At 34.3% G+C, this 20265-nt stretch overlaps 1 protein-coding gene across 1 annotated transcript in view; it reads left to right on the plus strand.

Moving 5' to 3' along the window:
- SLC15A5 (solute carrier family 15 member 5) overlaps nt 1–20265 on the plus strand; it is a 134930-nt gene that overhangs the window by 55095 nt on the left and 59570 nt on the right. Inside the window, exon 4 of the mRNA XM_027838583.1 lies at nt 238–458. Within this exon, the coding sequence (XP_027694384.1) occupies nt 238–458 (221 nt within the window). The remainder of the gene's footprint in view (nt 1–237; nt 459–20265) is intronic.

Consider the following 20265-nt stretch of genomic DNA (forward strand, 5'->3'; position numbering starts at 1 on the left):
GAATCTTGACTGACATTGATGAGTGAATAACATGTTCAAGGGAGGTGCAATGAAAAGAACATTGAATTGGGGGTGAAGGGACCTCTGTCCAAATCCAAGTCACCTCACCTTTCTGGGCATCATTTCTTCATCTGTAAAATGAAAATGTTGGATTTGATAGTGTCTAAGGTCTCATCTACTTCTAAAATGGTAATCTTATGTCTTTTAATAATACATGATGTTTCTTATTATTTGCAGGCGGCTCCCTACTGACAATTTGGGGAGTATTTTTTAATGCACTAAAAATGTGCTGTCTGAAGTATAACCATCTTGGCCCCAATGTGCCTAGCTGGTTAGATCGGGCTAAGGAAAACAATGGTGGCTGGTACAGTGAACTTCAGGTGGAACACACAAAATCATTCTTCAGGCTTTTTCCTCTCTTTGTTTTTCAGCTTTTATATCGAGTATGCATTATGCAGGTGAGAAATCCTACAAAAGGTGATTACACTTAAAAATTGATCTAGTAGTTTATATATGATGTCAGTATCACCCTATATATATAATATTCCAACAAAAATGTTTTCATCATTCAAGAGCTGTGAACTCAGGGTCATATATAATAGATTTAGCATTGGAAGGGACCTCAGAGTCATCTAATTCAACAATTTCATTTTACAGATGAGGAAACTGAGGCCAAGAGAGGTTAAGTGATATTACCAAAGTCACATAGATAGTTAAACAGCAGAGTTGGGATTTGAATTGAAGTATTCTAATTCCAGTATTCTTTCCACTGAATCATTCTATCTCCTTTGGATTTGTTAATTAAGTTAAGGTTCAAGTGACCGAGCTGAGATAGGAATGCAAGTCCCTTGACTTCAGATCCAGGGACCTTTATGATGAACTGTTCTGCCTTCCTTAATTGGTTTAAATCCCACTTCTGCCACCTCCTACGATAATAACTTTGCCTCTTTGGGATTCAGTTTCCTCATTTGTAAAATGGGGAGATTGGACTAGATGATTTGTAAGGTCCCCTCCAGCTCTAAATTCTATGATCCTATGCATTCTTCCTATCAATGCCAGATTCTTATTTCGTAAGTAGAATCAGGCATAATAGATTAAAGCATAATCATAACTGGATAGAATTTTTGCTAGGAGAATCTCAACATGAAGTGCTTTGCTCTCTCATGCCTGAGAGTAATTCTCAATGGGTGTTCAATATAAGCAATCCTCTAATGAAGCATGAGATTAATTGCACATGGAAAATTTAAACCTATAGACAATTACAAAACCTACCTTTAATCAAAAGTTTCTTCCTCCTCCCCAAACAAACCTTTAGAGGTGCTAACAAGTAGCAATGTTTTTCTTCTTTAAAATAATCAATTTGTATTGTTAAATTTGTTTTTATATTTACACTTTCCAATGTATCTCTACCTCCTCTCCTTCCAAAGAGATATTTCTTTTATTAAATAATTAAAAGGGGGTAGAGAAAGGTGCAAGGCACAGCAAAACTAACATATCAGAAAAAAAGATGATCTATACATTGTCCTACACCCATAGTCTCTCACTTCTTCAATGAAGTGGTGGAAGGTACCTTCTCATTCCTCTTTTTGAAGGTAAACATGGTCATTATAATTTAGCAAGATTCATTTTCTATTGTGTTATTGTTCTTTCCATTTACATTTTTGTGTTATGAATATGTATATATGTGTGTGCGTGTGTGTTTGTATGCATGTATGTATGTATATGTGTACCTCTATGTGTGCATGCGCGTATACATGTAAAAACATATATACATAGGTGTGTGTATTTCCTGATTCTGTTTATTTCAATTTGTACCAATAGAGATAAGTCTTCCCATGATTTTCTGTATTGGTCATATTCATTACTTCTTACAACCCAATATTCCATTACATACATATACTGCAATGTATTTAGCCATTTCCTTATTAGTGGGCATCAGTTTTGTTTCCAGGCTTTTGCTACTACAAAAATGTGGCTATAAGCATTTTTACATGTATGGGTTCTTTCTTTTTGTCATTGACTTTTGGGTATATGTCTAACAGTTGAATCTCTGGATCAGAAAGTTTGGACATTTTGTCACTCTTCACATAATTCCACAATGGTTGTACTAATTTCTTTGTTGTTGTTGTTGTTCAGTCATTTCAGTTATGTTACCTCATTTAGGGTTTTCTTGACAAAGATACTGGAGTGGTTTGCCATTTCCTTCTCCAGAAGGAAATTAATCCAATTTACATCTCCCTAATAATGAATTAGTGTGCCCATCTTTTCTATAACCCTTCCAACATGGAGTATTCCTATCTTTTATTGTCATTTTTGCCAATTTTCTGAGTGTGAAGTGAAACTTCAAAATTATTTTGATTTGCATTTTTTTATTATTAGTGAATCAATTGTTAATAGTTTGCAATTCATATTTTGACAATTGTTCTTAGCATTTGACTACTTCACTGTGAAGAATAGTAAAAGTATCAAAATTGATCTTAGTACCTAGCCTACTCCCAGTGATTCTTCCTTCTTCAATCTATAAAGCTTTTAGAAAATTAGAATATGAAGGTAAATAAATTATAAAATTAAAAGATAAATGGTAAATAGATAAGGGATAAGTAAAATTTTGTTCACTTTTCAGTGATAACTTTAATGTGGCCACTGTGAAAGGACTAGAAATATCTAAATGAATGTGAATCTTTGAGTGAATTTGAAGATTTCTGAATTCTAATTTGGAATGCAGAGATAAACAAATGAGCTCTGTTCTTCAACATTTAGTCTCTTTCAGCTATAATCCCTATAGTCTGACTCCATCTCCACCCCTTTTTAAGGTAAGAAAATTGGAGCTAAAAAGCATGATGGTTACACAGTGTGTTTGTAGCAAAGCCAGGACCAAAATTTAGATATCCTTATCCCATTCCAGTATTCTTTCCACCACACCCTAATGTTTTAAGTAGTTTATAAACCCAGCAATTTTTATGGTTAGCTGGCCTGTGAAAGAAACAAGGAGAATGATATGTGCCTTTCTCATTTAGCTACAACTTCCAAAATGATTCAACCCAATTTGATTGGTCAAAAAAAAAAAGACATTACATAAGAAACCTCACCTATGTGAAATAATATTCCTGGGGGGTGGGGGTGGTACTTACAGTGTGAAAGTCAAGAGAATTAGGGAGACTGAGGATTAGAAATATGTTTGGACTCCTTTTCTCCTTCCACTCCCAACCAAAATCTGGAAGGAATTTGAGGGATCATTTAGCATACCTCATCCTCATTTTTCAGATAAGGAAAATGAGGCAAAGAGAAGTTGAGTAATTTTGCAGAAGAGAATTTAAGAAGGAACCTCAGTGACCATCTCATCCAAACTCTACCCAAAAAGAAATTCCTTTTGTAATATGACAAATGGACATCTGGTTTCTGCTTGAAAATCTCCAGTATAAGAAAACACTTGGTTTCTCAAGGCATGTCATTCCACTTTGGGGAAGTTCTCATTGTTAGCAAGTTTTTTCTATTGTACCTAAATTTACCTCTTTTCAATTTCCACTCATTGCCTCTGGGTCTGCTCTTCTCTGGACCAAACCAAACAAATGAATTTGTCTTCCACGTGACAGCTTTTCGGATATGTGAACATAGCTATCTCCCATACATGCAAACATACATCCTTCAGTCTTATCTTCTACAAGCTAAATATTCCAAGTTCCATCAATTGATCCTTCCATAAAATGGATGCAAGGCCCTTCATTATCCTGGTTGCCTTCCTCTGGAGTTTTCCATTTTATCAATGCCTCTTTTACAATATGGTCTCAAAACATTGAGCACAATACTCCACTTGTGGTCAGACCAGGGCAGAGAAGAGAGTAACTATCATTTCCCTATTCCCAGAAGCTGTCACTCTCATTTGCCCAGGTTGGTATAGAATTTGGGGGTTGTTTGTTTTATGTTTGTTTTTGTTTTTTGACTGACACACCATACTGCTGCCTCATATTGGGCTTGTAGTCAACTAAAACCGTCAGATATTTTTAGACAAACTACATGCCTTTCCCATCTTGAACCTGCAGAGTTGATTTATTGAACCCAAATGTAAGACTTTACATCTTCCCCTCCTGAATTTCATCTTATTAGATTTATTCGAAAGTCCTAACTTTTTAAGATCCTGATTCTATCAATCCAGCAAATGAACTATCCCTCCCTGCTTTCTATCATCTGCAAATTTGATAAATATGCTATCTCTATAACTTCACAAAGTCATGTTAACACAAAGTCAAGCACAGATCTTGGGGCCTTTCATTGAATACTCTCCATGAATTTGATACTGAATCACTAACAACTACTCTAACTCTAGCATTCAGCCCAGTTCTCACAGTATTTGATTGTATTATCACCAAGTCAGTATCATTCCATTTTTCCCCCCACAAGAATAATATTGAGATACTTTTTCAAATTATTTGCTAAAATCTAGGTAAACTCTATTTGAGTTTTGGTAGTATAAATGTGAGATCCTTGTCCGGTGATCAATGATTGGGAATCCGACTGGTGCAAATGAATTGTATCAATATTGGGGAAAGTGGGGAAGCTATTATGAACACCAAATAACATCATTTTAAAAATTAATTATAGTTTAACAAAGAGAAAATAAGTGTTTACAGACATTGAAGTCATTCCTGAATAAGATATATTTGTGAAGTTTGGCCATTGACTTGTTAAAGAAAAAATCAAAATCAATACTCTATTTCAAGAAAAAAGAAATTCAAAGATTTAGCATACAATTAAATCAACTCCAACTTGATCTGTTTAAATAAGTTGTTGACAAAATTTATAAGAACAGATATCACACAGTTGCTCACCATTTCCTAAAGAGATTTAACCAATGTAAATCAATTGCCACAATGAAGAGAGCAAAAGAACCTAGAAACCCCTTCAGTCAGAAAACACTTGGTCTCCTTGCCAAACAATGTTATATGGCTTCCAAAGGCAAAACAAGTTTAGAACACAAACTCATTTTTTAAAACCTTATAGAGGAGGATTTTAGGAGATTATGAGTAATATCATTTCATAAAACAGAAGCAATGAAGGGGAAAGCAAGTTTATTGAAAGTCTGCAAGAGATTCAAATGAGCTGAATGATCCCAAAGGCATAAACCTGGAAGCAAGCCAAAGAGCAGATGGAAAATGGGGGGGGAAATCTGTAGAAAATTCTGTAACAAACTCTTGTATCTCTGTCACTGATGCTGGAGTGACTGTGGGCTCTAATATTATAAGTTCCCAGTGTGCCGTATGAAGAAATAGAAATAGCACTGAAAAAAAACAAAGATTAGAAAAATGGTTGTGTTGAAAGTGAAATAGTTTTAAAGGTGTTGAGGGATGGCCTTTCAAGATATATAAAAGGAGGATACCAGAGACTTAGAAAAAAAATAGGATCATATTATTAACAAAAAAAGACAACTGAGAAAATATCAATAAGTATTGACCCATATGCCTGCTTTTCATCTCTAAAAAAATTTCTAAGTATAATCTTCACACACATCAAAGGCATCCTTGATGAGGGTATGGAAAGGGAATGGGAAGGCTTTTCCACATAATATTCCTTTAAAAAAACATAATTTTACATTCACACAATTAACTAAAAGATGTGGCAAATATGAAGTCCTATCTTTGATATTTTTGTTGTCTATATAAAACCATTTTATGTGGTAGAAAAAAATGACACCTTAAAAGCTTTCCTCCAACAAGGTATTTCACATTTAAAGTTAAGATCACATAAAATCCCTTTAAATATGACAAAAACATTGTTTTGCTATATATTTCTGATTATTACTACAGAATATGACATAAACAAGAGACATGTATTTACATATAATTTAGGGTTTATACCTGATACATTTGCATAAAACTTTCCTAATTGGTAGAGAGAATGATCAATCATGCTACCTACATGTGTAAGAGGTGTCATTGAAGAGACAGCTCAAGAGAAGAGATATTTTGTTTCTGATCTGAGAGAAGATCTATGTGATTCTAGACCTTCTTTGGAGATCAATCCAGAGAAAAAGAAAATAGACTTTGAAAGGCAGATATTTAGGGAAAAGTGAAGACCTGATTTCCAGCTTGATTACCTAAAGAATGAGGGTGAAATCAGAGTCTCTCTGTCTCTGTCTCTCTCTCTCTCTCTCTCTCTCTCCATACACACACACATACACACACACACACACACACACACACCTGTGTTGGGGAGATCTCATCCTTATTTATATATCTTCTCTGATTTCTGTTTACTGTCTGCTTAGATAAATGGGTGTAATCATTATTAACTATTTGTGATGGTATTTTGTGTAACTAACATTTGGTTGGAAGGGGCACTCTTCTTTAGGGGATAGCAATTAGAAAAACATCTTGGACCTAAGGGGGAAATTGCTGTCCTTAGACTAGTAATATTTAGGGGGACAGAGAAACTAAATTCTGTTCTGGTACCCTCTCTCTGAGGAGAGCAGAGGGGGGCCAGTCTTGTGGCCCCTTCTCTGGCTCATTTCCAAACAGAAAATGTTTGACAAGCTTCCAGAGATGTTTATTCATGCCTTCTTACAAGTCACAATAACAAAAACCACATGGTCATACATGCGCAAAACACATAACTTGTAAGCAACAAAACATATTTATCACTGTCAGAAAATGTATAGTACAGAATCTGAATATCCCTTCCCTGTTATTTTTTGCTAATGGCATTGTGATGATTATATCAAACCCCACAATGCAATGATTTGTAAATGATATACATAGTCATAGAAAAGAACTTAGACTAACTATCCATATGAGAAAATCCAGTGATAAAGAATTCATATTATTGATACCATGGCATGCAGTATATTGGAGACCCCATAGAGCTGATCCATCATAATATAGATGTAACTGATAGGTGTGGCTTTGGTAACTAGCTCTCTGTGCTCATCTCACTTCCCACTCTCAATCAAAACAGAAGTAAGATCAAAATCCTAGATCAAAAGACCATGCCTAATGAAGCCAGCTCAGGGTTGAGTCTTCCTCCTAGCTGCAACTCACTTCTCTTTTTCTCCTCCCCGCCTTTCTATTGGCCCAATTTGAAGAGGAGACTTAGCCAAAGCCACAAGATCAAGCTCCCTTAGGCATGTTTACACATCCAGAAGCAATACGAAAAAAAAAAAAGGTTTGGATTCTATTTTAAGTTCTACTCTAGGAATTTATAATGTTATTTTAAAAATACAGAATAAATGCCTTAGGCATCCCATTGTCAAGTCAGAATCATATAACTCCAAGCTCATATATAGTCTATTAGGTGAAGAAACTCCTCAGAAATGTCCGCCATTGCATACTCTGATCACAAGTGAAAACACCTCCTCTAAACAATGGGGACAATTCTTTTAGCTAAACAAATCAGTTTTGTAAAACACAGTGGATAGTGGGTAAAGTAGCTTAATAAGGAAAGAGGAAACATTGCATTCAAAACATTTTCTGAAAGTATGGAGAGAAGAGAGAGGAGTAAGTACAGTAAAAGAAGAAAAATATACTCCTTCAGACACATAGGTTCATAGACATGGGGGAAAGTTCACTACCAAGTTTGTCTTTCAGTACAAATTGTTGTCTTTTCTGCCTAAGCTAGATACTGGGAGTTGTCTAGTGGCTCTAACTAGACTCTTCACTCTGTATCTCTGATACCTGCTCCACTCCTTTTTTCATCTCTCAGCTACTGCTGCTGTCACAACTTTCCCCCTCGTGCCTCTGTGCCACCATTACAACCACTCAGATTCATTCTGCTGTTTTTAACCATGTAATCATTCCATAGGTACATGGAACTAGATTTCCCAAGATACTCAACTGATTCAAACTATATGCCTTGTGACATCTTAAGATGCTCTTCCTCCAATTCCCCCACCCCCAGCTACATTTATCTTGGATAGAATATGGATGGATGACAAGATAATCATTGGAACAAGAGAAAAAGAGGAAAGTTTTTTTTTCTTCAAAAGTATGTAGAGTTTGCAATATGTCAAGTTTCTTCCAGATCCAAAGGCTTATCTTTATAACATTGACATTCTTCTATTGAAGTTATTTGTCTGCAAGTCAAGTAAGTACATTATTTTCACAGAAGTAGTTATAAGCGACACAAAGAACAATGGAAAGGAATATGGTAATTGTAAGTAGACTACAATATACTAAGGAAGAATTGTGTAAGGAGTAGTGGCACAGAAGATAACATCAAAGACATATATGACCATAAAAGGAGATGAACCCATTATGTAAAGAGAGTAAGGAATAACAGGGCCTATGTGTTTTATTGGTATTCAGAGATATTCAACAAATCAATTGCTAGAGCAAGGTCTCTAGCAATTTAAGCAGATGCCCTATGGAAGATTTTTTGAATTCATGCATAAGAGTTACTGGGATGAGGAGGTATGGAGGAGTTTGCAGTTTGAAAGCCTCTACACTGATGAGCTAAAAAACTGGTTAAAGTATCAAATATGTTTATTTTAATCTTGATATATCTTGCTCTTTTGAGTACAGATAAAAATAGCCCTGGAACAAGTCAGTATTTTCTTTCATTTGTTTATATTTAATGTCCTATGAACTATTGTGAGGGAAAGCTCACCTTTTGCAGACTCATTAAAAACAACATTATAACTCCAAAAGCAGATAGTATGATAGTGATATATACCTCATCCTGGTTATATGTGATTTTCTTATCTTCTATTAGGTCTCCATATTTTAAAAACTTTTTGTACCTCTAAATTTGGAGATGATAAAAATTTAGTATGATGATATCTACTAAAACGTTATTCTTAAATTTAAATGAATCGTTGTATACCTAGGCAACTGCACAGTCTATAAATGTATTCCAGGTTCATTATACTTAATTGGCTGAGTTCTTAACTGCGTTTTGGACATCTTAAACAGGATGTCCCATAGACATCTCAAAGTCAACATATCCAAAACAGAATTTATTACCTTTACCCCCAAAACTTCCCATCTTCCCAAATTTGCTACATCATGTCTGTATTCAGTAAGTACTAAATTTTTATAGCTAGCACTGATGTGTTGTCATATCTACCATTTTCTTGCATAATCTATATTTATCACTGTCTAGGCTTCTTAATAATAAAATTTATGTAATTTCTAATGGTCATGACTTGATCCTGACTTGCCATCATATATTTGTTTCCATAAACAAACCATGTGACAGCCATTTGTTTGACACTTTTTGTCAACATAGTGTTGGCTGAGTCCATATGAATGTCACTCTTGGAGAGCTTTTTGACTTTATTCATATCTTGACCTCTTCCATTCAGTGGTAAAATGCTTTTGTGAACATTCAACAAATTGACTGGCAGAACCTGTTGTTGGTCTTTGCTATTGCTCAGTGAGATAATACCCATTCCAAAAGATTTTCTATTGGACTTTGACCTGTTTTTCATGTGCTTTAAGAATGTCTCTCAATACTCTTCTTCTTTTGGTCAAGAAAATATTAGTCTTTCTACGACTGACTTGTGATGGGCATTATGTTTCATTAATGTTATCCTTGTTTTTGTAAGGATGCTTTCCAAATGTGTTATGGTCTGTTTTACAATTCCAAAAGAATACAGTAAGACTGATATTGTGTAACTGCTAATTGCTTTACACTTGTCTTTTACATTAAGCTTTGATTTCAGAGCTCCAGTAAGTCTCTGATTGTATTAAGCCACAGCTTTCTCCTTGATAGCTTTAATCTCTGTGTGTATTGCCAGGAGGAGGGCATTGTATTTTTAAGAAATGCCTTCTTTCCTGGGTTCAATTTGACCTCCATATTCAATCTTAAATCTTCATTTTCTATCTTGACATACTTGAGGAATTGTACAATTACTGAGCCCAAACAATATTTTTATATTATCAGAGAAAGATGAAAGAATATCTAATGTGTTTCAGGTAGAGCCAGATAGCTTGATGTAATCCATGCATGTCAAGTAATTAATAAAAGTTTGTTTCAACTTCTTTATTTTGGAAGCCATATTTAGTTCTATTTAGGAGGAATAGTAATTGATTTGAGGCTAGCCAGAACCATAATGGGCTTAAACCATCTCCTTGAAAAATACCAAATTTTCTATCAATTGTTCTTGACATTATTTTTAAATAGAGGATATTTTCCCATGTGGATATAAAGCATGTTAATATTCTCCCTAGACTTGAATTTATTTTACTTATTTACTGTACATGGACAATTCATGAGGGCAAGACTAAGTCAAAGGCTTTTTGATGATCAATAAAGACATTATAAATATTATAGTACCCTTGAGTCACTTATTAAATAATTATTTAATTGCTCATAAGTTGTTTTCTTTCTATCCCTGAGACTTTTTAACACATACTTTTTGGTTCTGGGCATATTTTTTCTTGTGTTTTTAGATTTTTAATGATACAATCTATTAATGGTCCATATGAAATATACACACCAGTGTCCTATATTTGATATAGTCATAATTGATTCCACCTCTTGGTAGTAGATGTATGAGACCTTCTATTAAGAAAAATGACATCAGGCTAGTGTCTTAGTAAAACGCAATGCTAGTAATTCATGCACCACTGTGAAGCATTTTAACAAATATTTTTGTGTCTTATTCAACACCATTGTTTTCCCAGTTTTTCAGAGAAACTAGAGTTTCAGTCACTTCCTTTCACAGAAATGTTGTGTAATTCATCACATTGATGCATGAGTTTTCTATTTCACATTTGATCTAACTTGCCCTTTCATTGCATTGGACTTCTTACAATCATATAGGTGACCAGAAATTTTCCACATCTTCCTTCAACACAAATTCCCTCTTTCCCCTTATTTCTTTGCTTATCAACTTTCTAAAGTAAAGTTTTTGATTGCTATTCAATTTTTTTGTCTTGTTCTTTGTGCTACTTTGATTCTTCATATCATTTTTAAACTTATACCTTTTGTTTACAATTGCTTACTAAGGGAATCTAGAATTTCTAACATAGAGCCAATTCTCATCATTGATGGTAGTTATGTTCTATAAAGTTACTGCAAACACTGATTTAGTCAATACTGAACTATTGTTCCTAGGATAATACAACATTATATTCTTGTGAACCTCCATTCATGTTTTCACCAACTGATCAACATTTAACTTTGTTTATGTGTTTCTGTTTAAAGATATGAGAGACAGAAAGATAAACATACATATATAGTTCTTACAAAAAAAATCTATTATGTGCAAATTTCCTCTTCTTTTTTCCATATGTACCATATTGTTAATTCATTTACATTGAACTCATGACTGGTAACATTATAACTCATATATGAATTAAACTTATCTAATATAGGTTTTTTCTCAGTAAGGCACATCATATCCTTCTTGAGCTTAGGAACACTAGATAGCACTTTATCACTACACTTGGGAGCCATTTTAAATAGCAAAATCACCAGCAAAAAAAAAAAACACAAAAAAATGTAAAAAAATGTGGTACTCAATAGATGGTGAAAAAAGATATTCATTTCATTATGAAAGTTGAAATAAAAAGGCAGATCATCTTGTTTGATCTCAGCTGGGAATGCATATTGGGTGACAATATTTTTGCCCTTTTGTGTATGTACATAAATGGCTAAGAAAACACTGCTAGTGTTGATTTTGGGGTTACAAATAAATTTTAGTGAATAGGTGAATTTACAGATATAGAATTTGCATAAAATGAGAATCAGTTGTACTTCTGTTTTCCAGATTGTGTTAAGCATGTTTTGTTTATGTTGTCTTTAACTGGTCAATATAGCTTTCAAGCTTCCTGCTATGTGTATGAGCTAATGATGCTTTTCCGTACTCCTTCCAAAACTTTCTAAATTTATTTCTGCCTTGACCATTTTTGATGTCTGTCTTTAGGTACATTGACAGCTCTTTCCCACAGACCTTCCACAATTTTCTGAAGTCACTTGTTCCATACTTTTTTGATGCTTTTCTTTAGGTACATTTCCTTTCCTCCTAAAGGTCTAACTGTGGCATTGACTGCTGCATGTACTGTTGTTTGTAAGTGCTAAAGTGTTTTTATAACTTTCTGTAAAATATTTTGGGAGAATGCATTTCTTCATGATGATATTAGTGAATACTACTTTCTTGAATTACTCTGTTTTGATATCATTGATCTGCTAGTTAGATTCCTGATATCAAAAATATAAAATGATTTTTTTTAAATCCTAGGTTGATTATGTCCATCTCCTTTTAAAGATCATTTATTTTTATTTTTTATTATTAATAATAATAACAACATTTACATTGTGCTCTAAAGTTCACAAAGGACTTTTAAAATATCATCTCATTTTACCTTCATGATAACCCTGGGCAATAGGTGTTATCACTTTCCCCATTTTGCAGATGAAAAAAATTAGACTTGCCTTGGGTCACTCAGCAAGTGTCCGATGCTAGATTTCAACTTCTTCCTAACTCCAGGTCCAACACTCTGTTCAGTCTACTACCTAGCTGCCTCTGTCTACCACCCAGAAACATTGGTATTGCTTTTGACCTACATTTCTTTCTTGGACAAAATTTGGGGGTTTTTTAAGTGAAAGTTTTTCAATGTTCTCAGATTACATAATTTTTTCCTCTTCAGATTTGATAGCTTTTTAATTCCACCTCTTCTTTCATCTAATCTGCTCTTATGTATGAAGTTATTTCTTATGATTTCCCCATACTTGTTGGCAGTACATTGCTTCATGAGTTGGAGCTTAAGGTATGGATAAATAAAAGAAATACAATACTCTTGCCTGTAACTGGCAATATCAGGTTCCCATGTTGTTATGATATACTACTGGGTCATAATGATAGTATTCATGTCATTAGTCCATTTCTTGTATACCTGTAGCTTATCCAGTATAGTGTGCAGCCCTATCTACACTAAAGCACTTTTGGCAAGTGAATTACTAGTGTATTTTGGATTTATTCTAATGCAACTTGCCTTCTTGTGATACTAGAAAGTCAAAGAACTTCACTGTCCTCTGTGTTGAGCCAATCATCATAATGGTTTTGAGTAGGGAAGGCCAACCCACAACCTTTTGTTACCCCATTGATTTCATTTACTCTTAGGAATATAGATTGGGCTACTTTTGCAATCAGTAGTATATACTAACGTCCAAATCACCGGAGTTTTGGTGTATCTGCCAGACCTTCACAGCTACCATAGTGGACTCATGGCACAAAAACCCTTCACAATAATCAGCAGTGCTGGCACTATCTTAGTTTGACATTGTACCCTCCTTGACCAACCTCTCCACCCCTCAAGACATGGATGATAAATTAAAACTTTGATGTTTTTCATCATCATAATTATTAATCTTATTCTCATCTTTTTTGATTGAATTCAAATAGAAATTGTCCTTGACAATTGGACGCTTTGCTATCCTATAGTTCTTTTATAGATAATATTGTAAAGACTATTTCAGAGGTACTTTCTGTAATTTAATTTAAAAGATGGCATTTAAGTTCATCTTCTGCTTACTAAAAACATTTTAGGATAATCTCAGTAGCAGAGGGGATAAGTGATGATATGAACTTCATCAGTGCCCACGTGGTTTTTATTTCTTCTGCTAGACCTCTATATTTGGAAAGTTTATTCATTCTATATAGCTTTGAGATTATGAGGTGTTTTTTTTAGTATGTCAATATCCATTATAAATATCATTCTCAAAACTTGATGTTCATAAATTTTCATTTTCTGGGTAATTGGGGTCAACAGTGTTATCTGAGATTTTTCCACTATAGTTTACATCTTGAATTCACAAAGATATTTTGAGGTCTATATTTATAGTCTATAGATTTAGATGTTAGTTTATGAAAAGCAGTGGGTTTCTGATGTGTAATAATAGCTAACATTTATATAGTGCTTGTTATGTGCCAGGCACTGTGCTAATTGTTTTACAATTATTATCTCACTTGATCCTCATAACAATCCTGGGAGGTAGGTGCTATTATTATAACCTTTATTTTGCGAGTGAGGAAAATGAGGCAAACATAAGTTAAGTGACTTGTCCAGAGTCGCACAGCTAGTAAATGTCTGAGGCCCAATTTAAACTTAAGTCTTCCTGACTCCAAGTCCAGCATTCTATCCAGTGAGACACCTAGCTGCTCCTGGTCATCCTATCTACCAGGTCATACCTTTCTAGACAGTTGATAGGTGATATATTTTTGCAGCCTATAGTTATATGTTGCACAGTCTCTATTGTTTCCCAGTGCAATTTAGTACTCATTATTAATATTTTTCATTCATTAGTAATGATCAATTAACTGATTATTATCATTTCATTTATGTAGTGTTTCATAGTTTATGTGAGTGTTTTACTCACAACTACATTGTAAAGTAATTAGGAAAATACGCTTATCCCCATTTTACAAATGAAGTCTCATAGGCATGAAATTATCTGCACAATAAATAAGTATCAGAATTCAGCCTGGGACCTTTGGATTCTAAACTCCTTCTACTATAATCCTTTTAAATATTTTTTATTATTAGGTAATGTCCAGATGCAAGTTATATAGAATGATGTTAACTTAGGAAATTCAAAATGATCAGTGGGATCTTCCACATCTTGAGGAAAATAGAGAAACTTTTCAACATGATTAGTTGGGTGTTTGGCTTTTATTAAAAGACAGGAAAAAAAATCAGCCATGACCAAAGGTGAAGGAGAATATGATATAATATAATCTTGTAATTCTGTATTTTAATTTTAGTAGTCATTACAGGCCTTCATTTCAGAGACATATTTTTAAAAATATTTTCATCTTAGGGCTGATGATGTTGGCACTACTGGACACTCAAAGGTGATAATGAAGCTCTATTGATAGCAATTATATTGGAATACTCATAGGCATATATAAAATAAAAGTATTTAAAATTTTAAGAGGGAATGATTTTAGTACTTGAAGCAGAAGCAAAAATGATTTCAAGCTTTCAAGACATTGGAGCCTTTTCTTAGATTAAGCAATATATTAATATTGCTTCACTAAAGATTAATAGTACTTTTGCCACATTATTAAGTTAACAGGTTTCTGTGCCTGTGATTCATGATGATAATAACTTTATTCCTTTTAATGATAATTCTCATTCGAAATCAGTTAACAGACACTTGAAAGTTGTGCTAGGAGCCCTTCCTACTTGCAATAGCTCAGCTGCCAGCATTTTTTTTGCATACTATTCATTTTCCCTTTTGATTAGAGGATATGTTCTTAATAAATCTTTTGAACTGATAATGGTAATAGCTGATATATCTCCTTGGTACCAAACTGAATTGATTCTTATTTACTACCCACTGAGTCTTAGAATTGGTTGCGAGACCCAATATCAGGACACATTTCCTAAAGTAGAGTTAGAAGAGACTGAAGGAAGTTATCTATTCCCACCCTTCACTTGTAGGCAGATAAGACATTATTATCTCCAGGTAATGAAGGAAGCATTTTTTATAAATACATTTGAAGGAGACAACTTTCTTGGAAATAAAATGAAAACAATAATCTTTCTTTCTTAGAATTTGTAATAAAGTATAATCCAAAACCTCCATAAAGGTCCTATTCCAAAGCTTCTTGTGGCATAGAGGACACCCTAGTTTCTAGGAGGCTGTACCAATGGAGCACACTCTGGTAAGTTCTATGATTAAACTGGAATGGTGTCAAGTATACACCTAGAGACTTACTCTTTTTCAAGTAGGTAATATGGTATAGTGGATCAAGTGTTCCACTCAGAGCCAGGGAGAACTGTCTTTGAATTCAATCTTAGACACTTACTAGCTGTACGACCCTAAGCAAGTCACTCAACTTCTCTGTACCTCAGTTTCTTCATTTATTAAATGAAAGAGTTGGAATTAATGACCTCTAAAGTCTCTTCTAGCTCTACATCTATGAGCTTATCATTCCATGAATACCAGGCTAAGTTTAGAGAGGCTAATGCACAAATGTTTGTCCACCAGATAGAGAATAAAATCAGCAACTTATTAAATGGACAAGAACACAAGTCTCTGTTTCTGTAGTGTCAGTATGAGAATTATAAGAAGGGGGAAAAGAGTGCTAAGAAGTATAAAGATCTTAGACATCAAAAATCATGATTTCGACTATTAGCACTGTTAATGTCTAATTTGTGTCTGATGATCATTGATACTGGAGAAACTAAAGTACATTAATATTAGCATTCTTGATAAAAATGAAAAGACATAAAAGGTCTGGAGGTAAATGGAAGAAAAAGCCACAAATTCTTCTCAGGGATGAGGTAAATAAAAAAAAGACATGGTGGAGTTGATTTCATCATGTGTTCAAAGCCAATAAGAAGTTATTATTTTACAATTAATCATTAGAGCTGACATTGATCGTTATAGCTCTATCATTGTAACTTAGACCCTGTAAGAAGTATGAAAGAGAGTCAGAATTCAAATAGATCTCTACAGTTGAAAATCAGCAACATAAAACAATATGAAATATAGTTGTGATAAATATAAACTCTTATACTTCTTCTTCCTCCTCCACCTTCTGAACAATCCCACTTCACAAATACAACATTGAAGAAGCAAACTTAGACAATAATTCAACTGCAAAATATGTCAGAGTTTTAGTAGACTACAAGAAAGGTTAAATTAATTTCTGATGGTCGTATACCTAGGAAATTTCAAGTCTGAAACTCGAATCCAATTTTCTTGACTGTAAGGCTAAGACTTGGTCAACTTTCCCCTAAAGTCCTTTCTTGGCTCCATAATCATAGGAGTGACTGCACATTAGTCTTTGATATACTTTTCCTCAAAATTCAAAAGAAGTCAATATCATCAATATTATCAAAGAATAACAGAATCTCAGTGATGAAAGGACATCAGAGGTTATCTACTTCAAACCACACTAGAGGAGTTTTCCTGACAGCACCCCCAACAATGTATCTTCAAGGTATTAATACCTCCAGTAAATAGTAATTAACTACCTGTTAAAGTCATCCATTGTGATTTTAGACAGTTCTAATAATAGTCTTGATATTTTCCTAATATCAGGTAGAAATCTAACTTTATGTAAGTTTCTTCCACTGTTTCTAATTCTTTCCTCTGGGTTCAATCAAACTAAATTTAGGGTTTTTTTTCCAAATTACTTCCCTTCAAATATGTGAAGCCACTAAGCTTCAGACTAGATAGTCCTATGTACTTCAAATGATGGCATATGACATAGTTTTGAAACCCATAATAATCCTGTTCACCTTCCTCAACACAGAGGATATGGTTTGCTAACATTTTTCCTAAAATCAGATGCCAAGAACTGAGCATCATTCCAGGCATGGCCTAACAATGTAAGAATATGTGGCATGATCTTGTCTTTTGGTTTGGATTCTGTTATGAATGCCCTCTACCAAAACAAGTCAGGACCTTTTCTACAATTTATAGTTTTCTTTGCCTAGAGCTCTAAGAGATTAAGTGACTTGCCCAGTTTCACACAACCAGCACATGTCAGAGGTAGAACTTGAACCCAGGTCTTCCTAACTTTAAAACCAGTTTTCTACCCACTATTCTCCCCCCTCCACCCACACTGCCTTTCATGATTCTGTTAATGTAGCCAAGTTACAATTATTGGCAACCTACCTCAGCCTTTTTAACAAGAAATAGAACTTTGAGTGAGTTTTAGTTTTCATTTTCCTTATTATTAGTGATTTAGACTATTTTATATAGGGCCATTGATAATTTGCAACTGTTTTGAAAACTGTTCATATCCTTTGATCACTTACCTATTGGGAAATTACTTTTGTACATGATCTATTCTTGGCAAAGTCATAACTATACACTATCCCACACTACCTCCATTATTAGATTTGGCCCACTGTTCAGGGCATGTGGGCCAGGACACATTTTTGCAGATGTTAATTTTGTCATCCAGTGTGCTACATGTTTCTTCTCTTTCTTTCATTTGCAAATACAATTTAAAAAATGTCCGTCTCCTTCTATATGTGTGATTCATGATAATGCTGAACCAAACTGGGCTAAGACTAATTCCCTAACTCTACCGGAGACCTCCTTTCATAGACTTTGATCCATTAATCTCTGCTTTGGGGCTGGTCATTAAATCAATTCTATCAAGCTACATTATCATCCAGCCTGTATCCATACATATCTTCTCCTTAAGGATATTGTGAGAGATCTTGTCAAATGGCTTGCTGAAATTCAGCTATAATATGGCATTCTCCTGAATGACTAGTCTAGTAACACTGTCAGAAAGGGAAATGAAGTTAGCTTAGTGTGACCAACTGTTCTTTATGAACCTTTGTTTGTCCTGTACATTTACCATATCCTTTTTTCAAGTGATTACAACTTATTCCTTTCATAATGCCTTTTAGAATTTTGTTAGCTAATTAAGACACAGTATTTTTTTATCTCCCTCCCTTTTTTTATATCTGCCTGTTTCTTGTTCTTTTGTTCTTTTCCTGCTCTTTAAGAGCTTTCAAAGATATTATCAATGAATGATTCAGCAAGCTTGGCCTTAAGTTCTTTTATTGCCCAGGCATATGATTTGTCTAAGACTGGTGATTTGAACATACTGAGAACATCTAAGATTTCAATTCCACATTAACTGTTTTTGTTGGATACTTTCCTATCTGAAGATCATTCTCCTTTTTAGTGAAGAGCACAGCAAAACTAGAATTGAATAGTCTCTCCTTCTCTCTGCAATCTTATCACTATTCAATTCACCCCACTCCTTCTTTAATCTTTCTCTTCTCCTCAACACACCTTTTAAAAATCATTTTGGACAATCCTTAGCATTCTTTGCTAAACTTGACCTCATGATGGCCTTTGCACTCTGGTCATTATCCCACCAAAATTATTCCACTCTTGTGTTTATTAAGGTGTTACACACCTTGGCTTCTATCCTCTAGACACACCCTAAAAACTTATTCTGATCAATGCCTTTTGCATCCACATCAGTCTCTTCAAATAGCTTCCCATTTTAGGCTGTGAGACATTATCTTTTCTTTAAACTTTTTGAAATCTGCTCTTTTCAAACCCAATATGCACAGTTCATGCACTCAGCTTTCCCCTAAATCTCTATAACAAACTCCAAGGAGTAATCTCTTCCTCCTCAAGATTACTATTATTTCTACTTTGGCAACCCTTTCTTACTTATTGTTCAAAATCATATCTAAATAGCAATTCTCCTCAATTTTTTCCATTATTTGAAAAATGAAATTATTATAGTAAACTCAGAATTAATTAGTTATGATACTTTTAGCAAAAAGAAAGCTCAAATCCACTTCTGGATAATTGAAGCCTCCCACTATTACCATAATATCAAATGTACATACCAAGTTTGTGATTAACTTCTACAACTCATCATCCCTCTCCTTCCTTCCAGTCTGCAGTATATTCTAACATATCTGTGTGTGTATATCCTGCTCACTCACCTGCTGATACTGAACACAAATGTTTTCTGCCATATTTATTCACTTTAGTTTATAGATTTTTCTCACAAAAGAATGTTTTTTACATACCATCCCTTTTATGTAATTGGTTCCTTTTGAAAAAGGCATGTCCTTTCTTTGCTATTTACTGAGTATGGGATATCAGGAAAACATTTGGATATCACTGTACCAAATTTCCCTAATTTTCAAAATAAGTCCCCATCTACACCACAGAGGATTCTGAGGATATTTCTATATTTTAATACTTTAAAAATCCAAAATTTTTATAGTGTGGATACTTCTACTGTAAAGCCTCTACATCTTAGTAGATAATCCTCAGAAGTTGATATGGGAAAAAAAATCATCTCCTGATGGTCAGTCTTCTGCTCTTTTCAAATGCAGACTCAAAGCTTCCAAGAACACTAGACTTAGAGTTAGGTGATAGCTAGATTTGGAATTTACCTTTGATACTCACTAGCTGTACAACCATGAGAGATCTCTGAAACTCCATTTCCTCAGCTGTGGGGAATATAACCTAGTGTGCAAGCCTAGGTATTTTCATAAGATTTTCCTCATAGGTGGAGATAATGATTACATTATGTTCTGTCTTCATGGGGGAGGGGTAGAATTGGCAAGAGCTTGCTTCCTCTGGTTTCAGGCTTCAACAGAGGAGACAAGTGGTTCTGAGAAAGTTCTAGGAAAGAGGCTCCATGAGAGAGAGAAAAAAAACTATGGGAAGAGGCCATCATGCAGAGGAGCCAGAACTTCAAAAATGTCATTTCTAACTTGTTTTTACTAGTGACTTTAGGGAACTTTCCCATGAGTGAGATTAAGCACTTACTCTCTCTCTCTCTCTCTCTCTCTCTCTCTCTCTCTCTCTCTCTCTCTC

The sequence above is a fragment of the Vombatus ursinus genome, unplaced genomic scaffold, assembly GCF_900497805.2.
Source record: "Vombatus ursinus unplaced genomic scaffold, bare-nosed wombat genome assembly UNPS02014830.1, whole genome shotgun sequence".
Lineage (NCBI taxonomy): Eukaryota > Metazoa > Chordata > Mammalia > Diprotodontia > Vombatidae > Vombatus > Vombatus ursinus.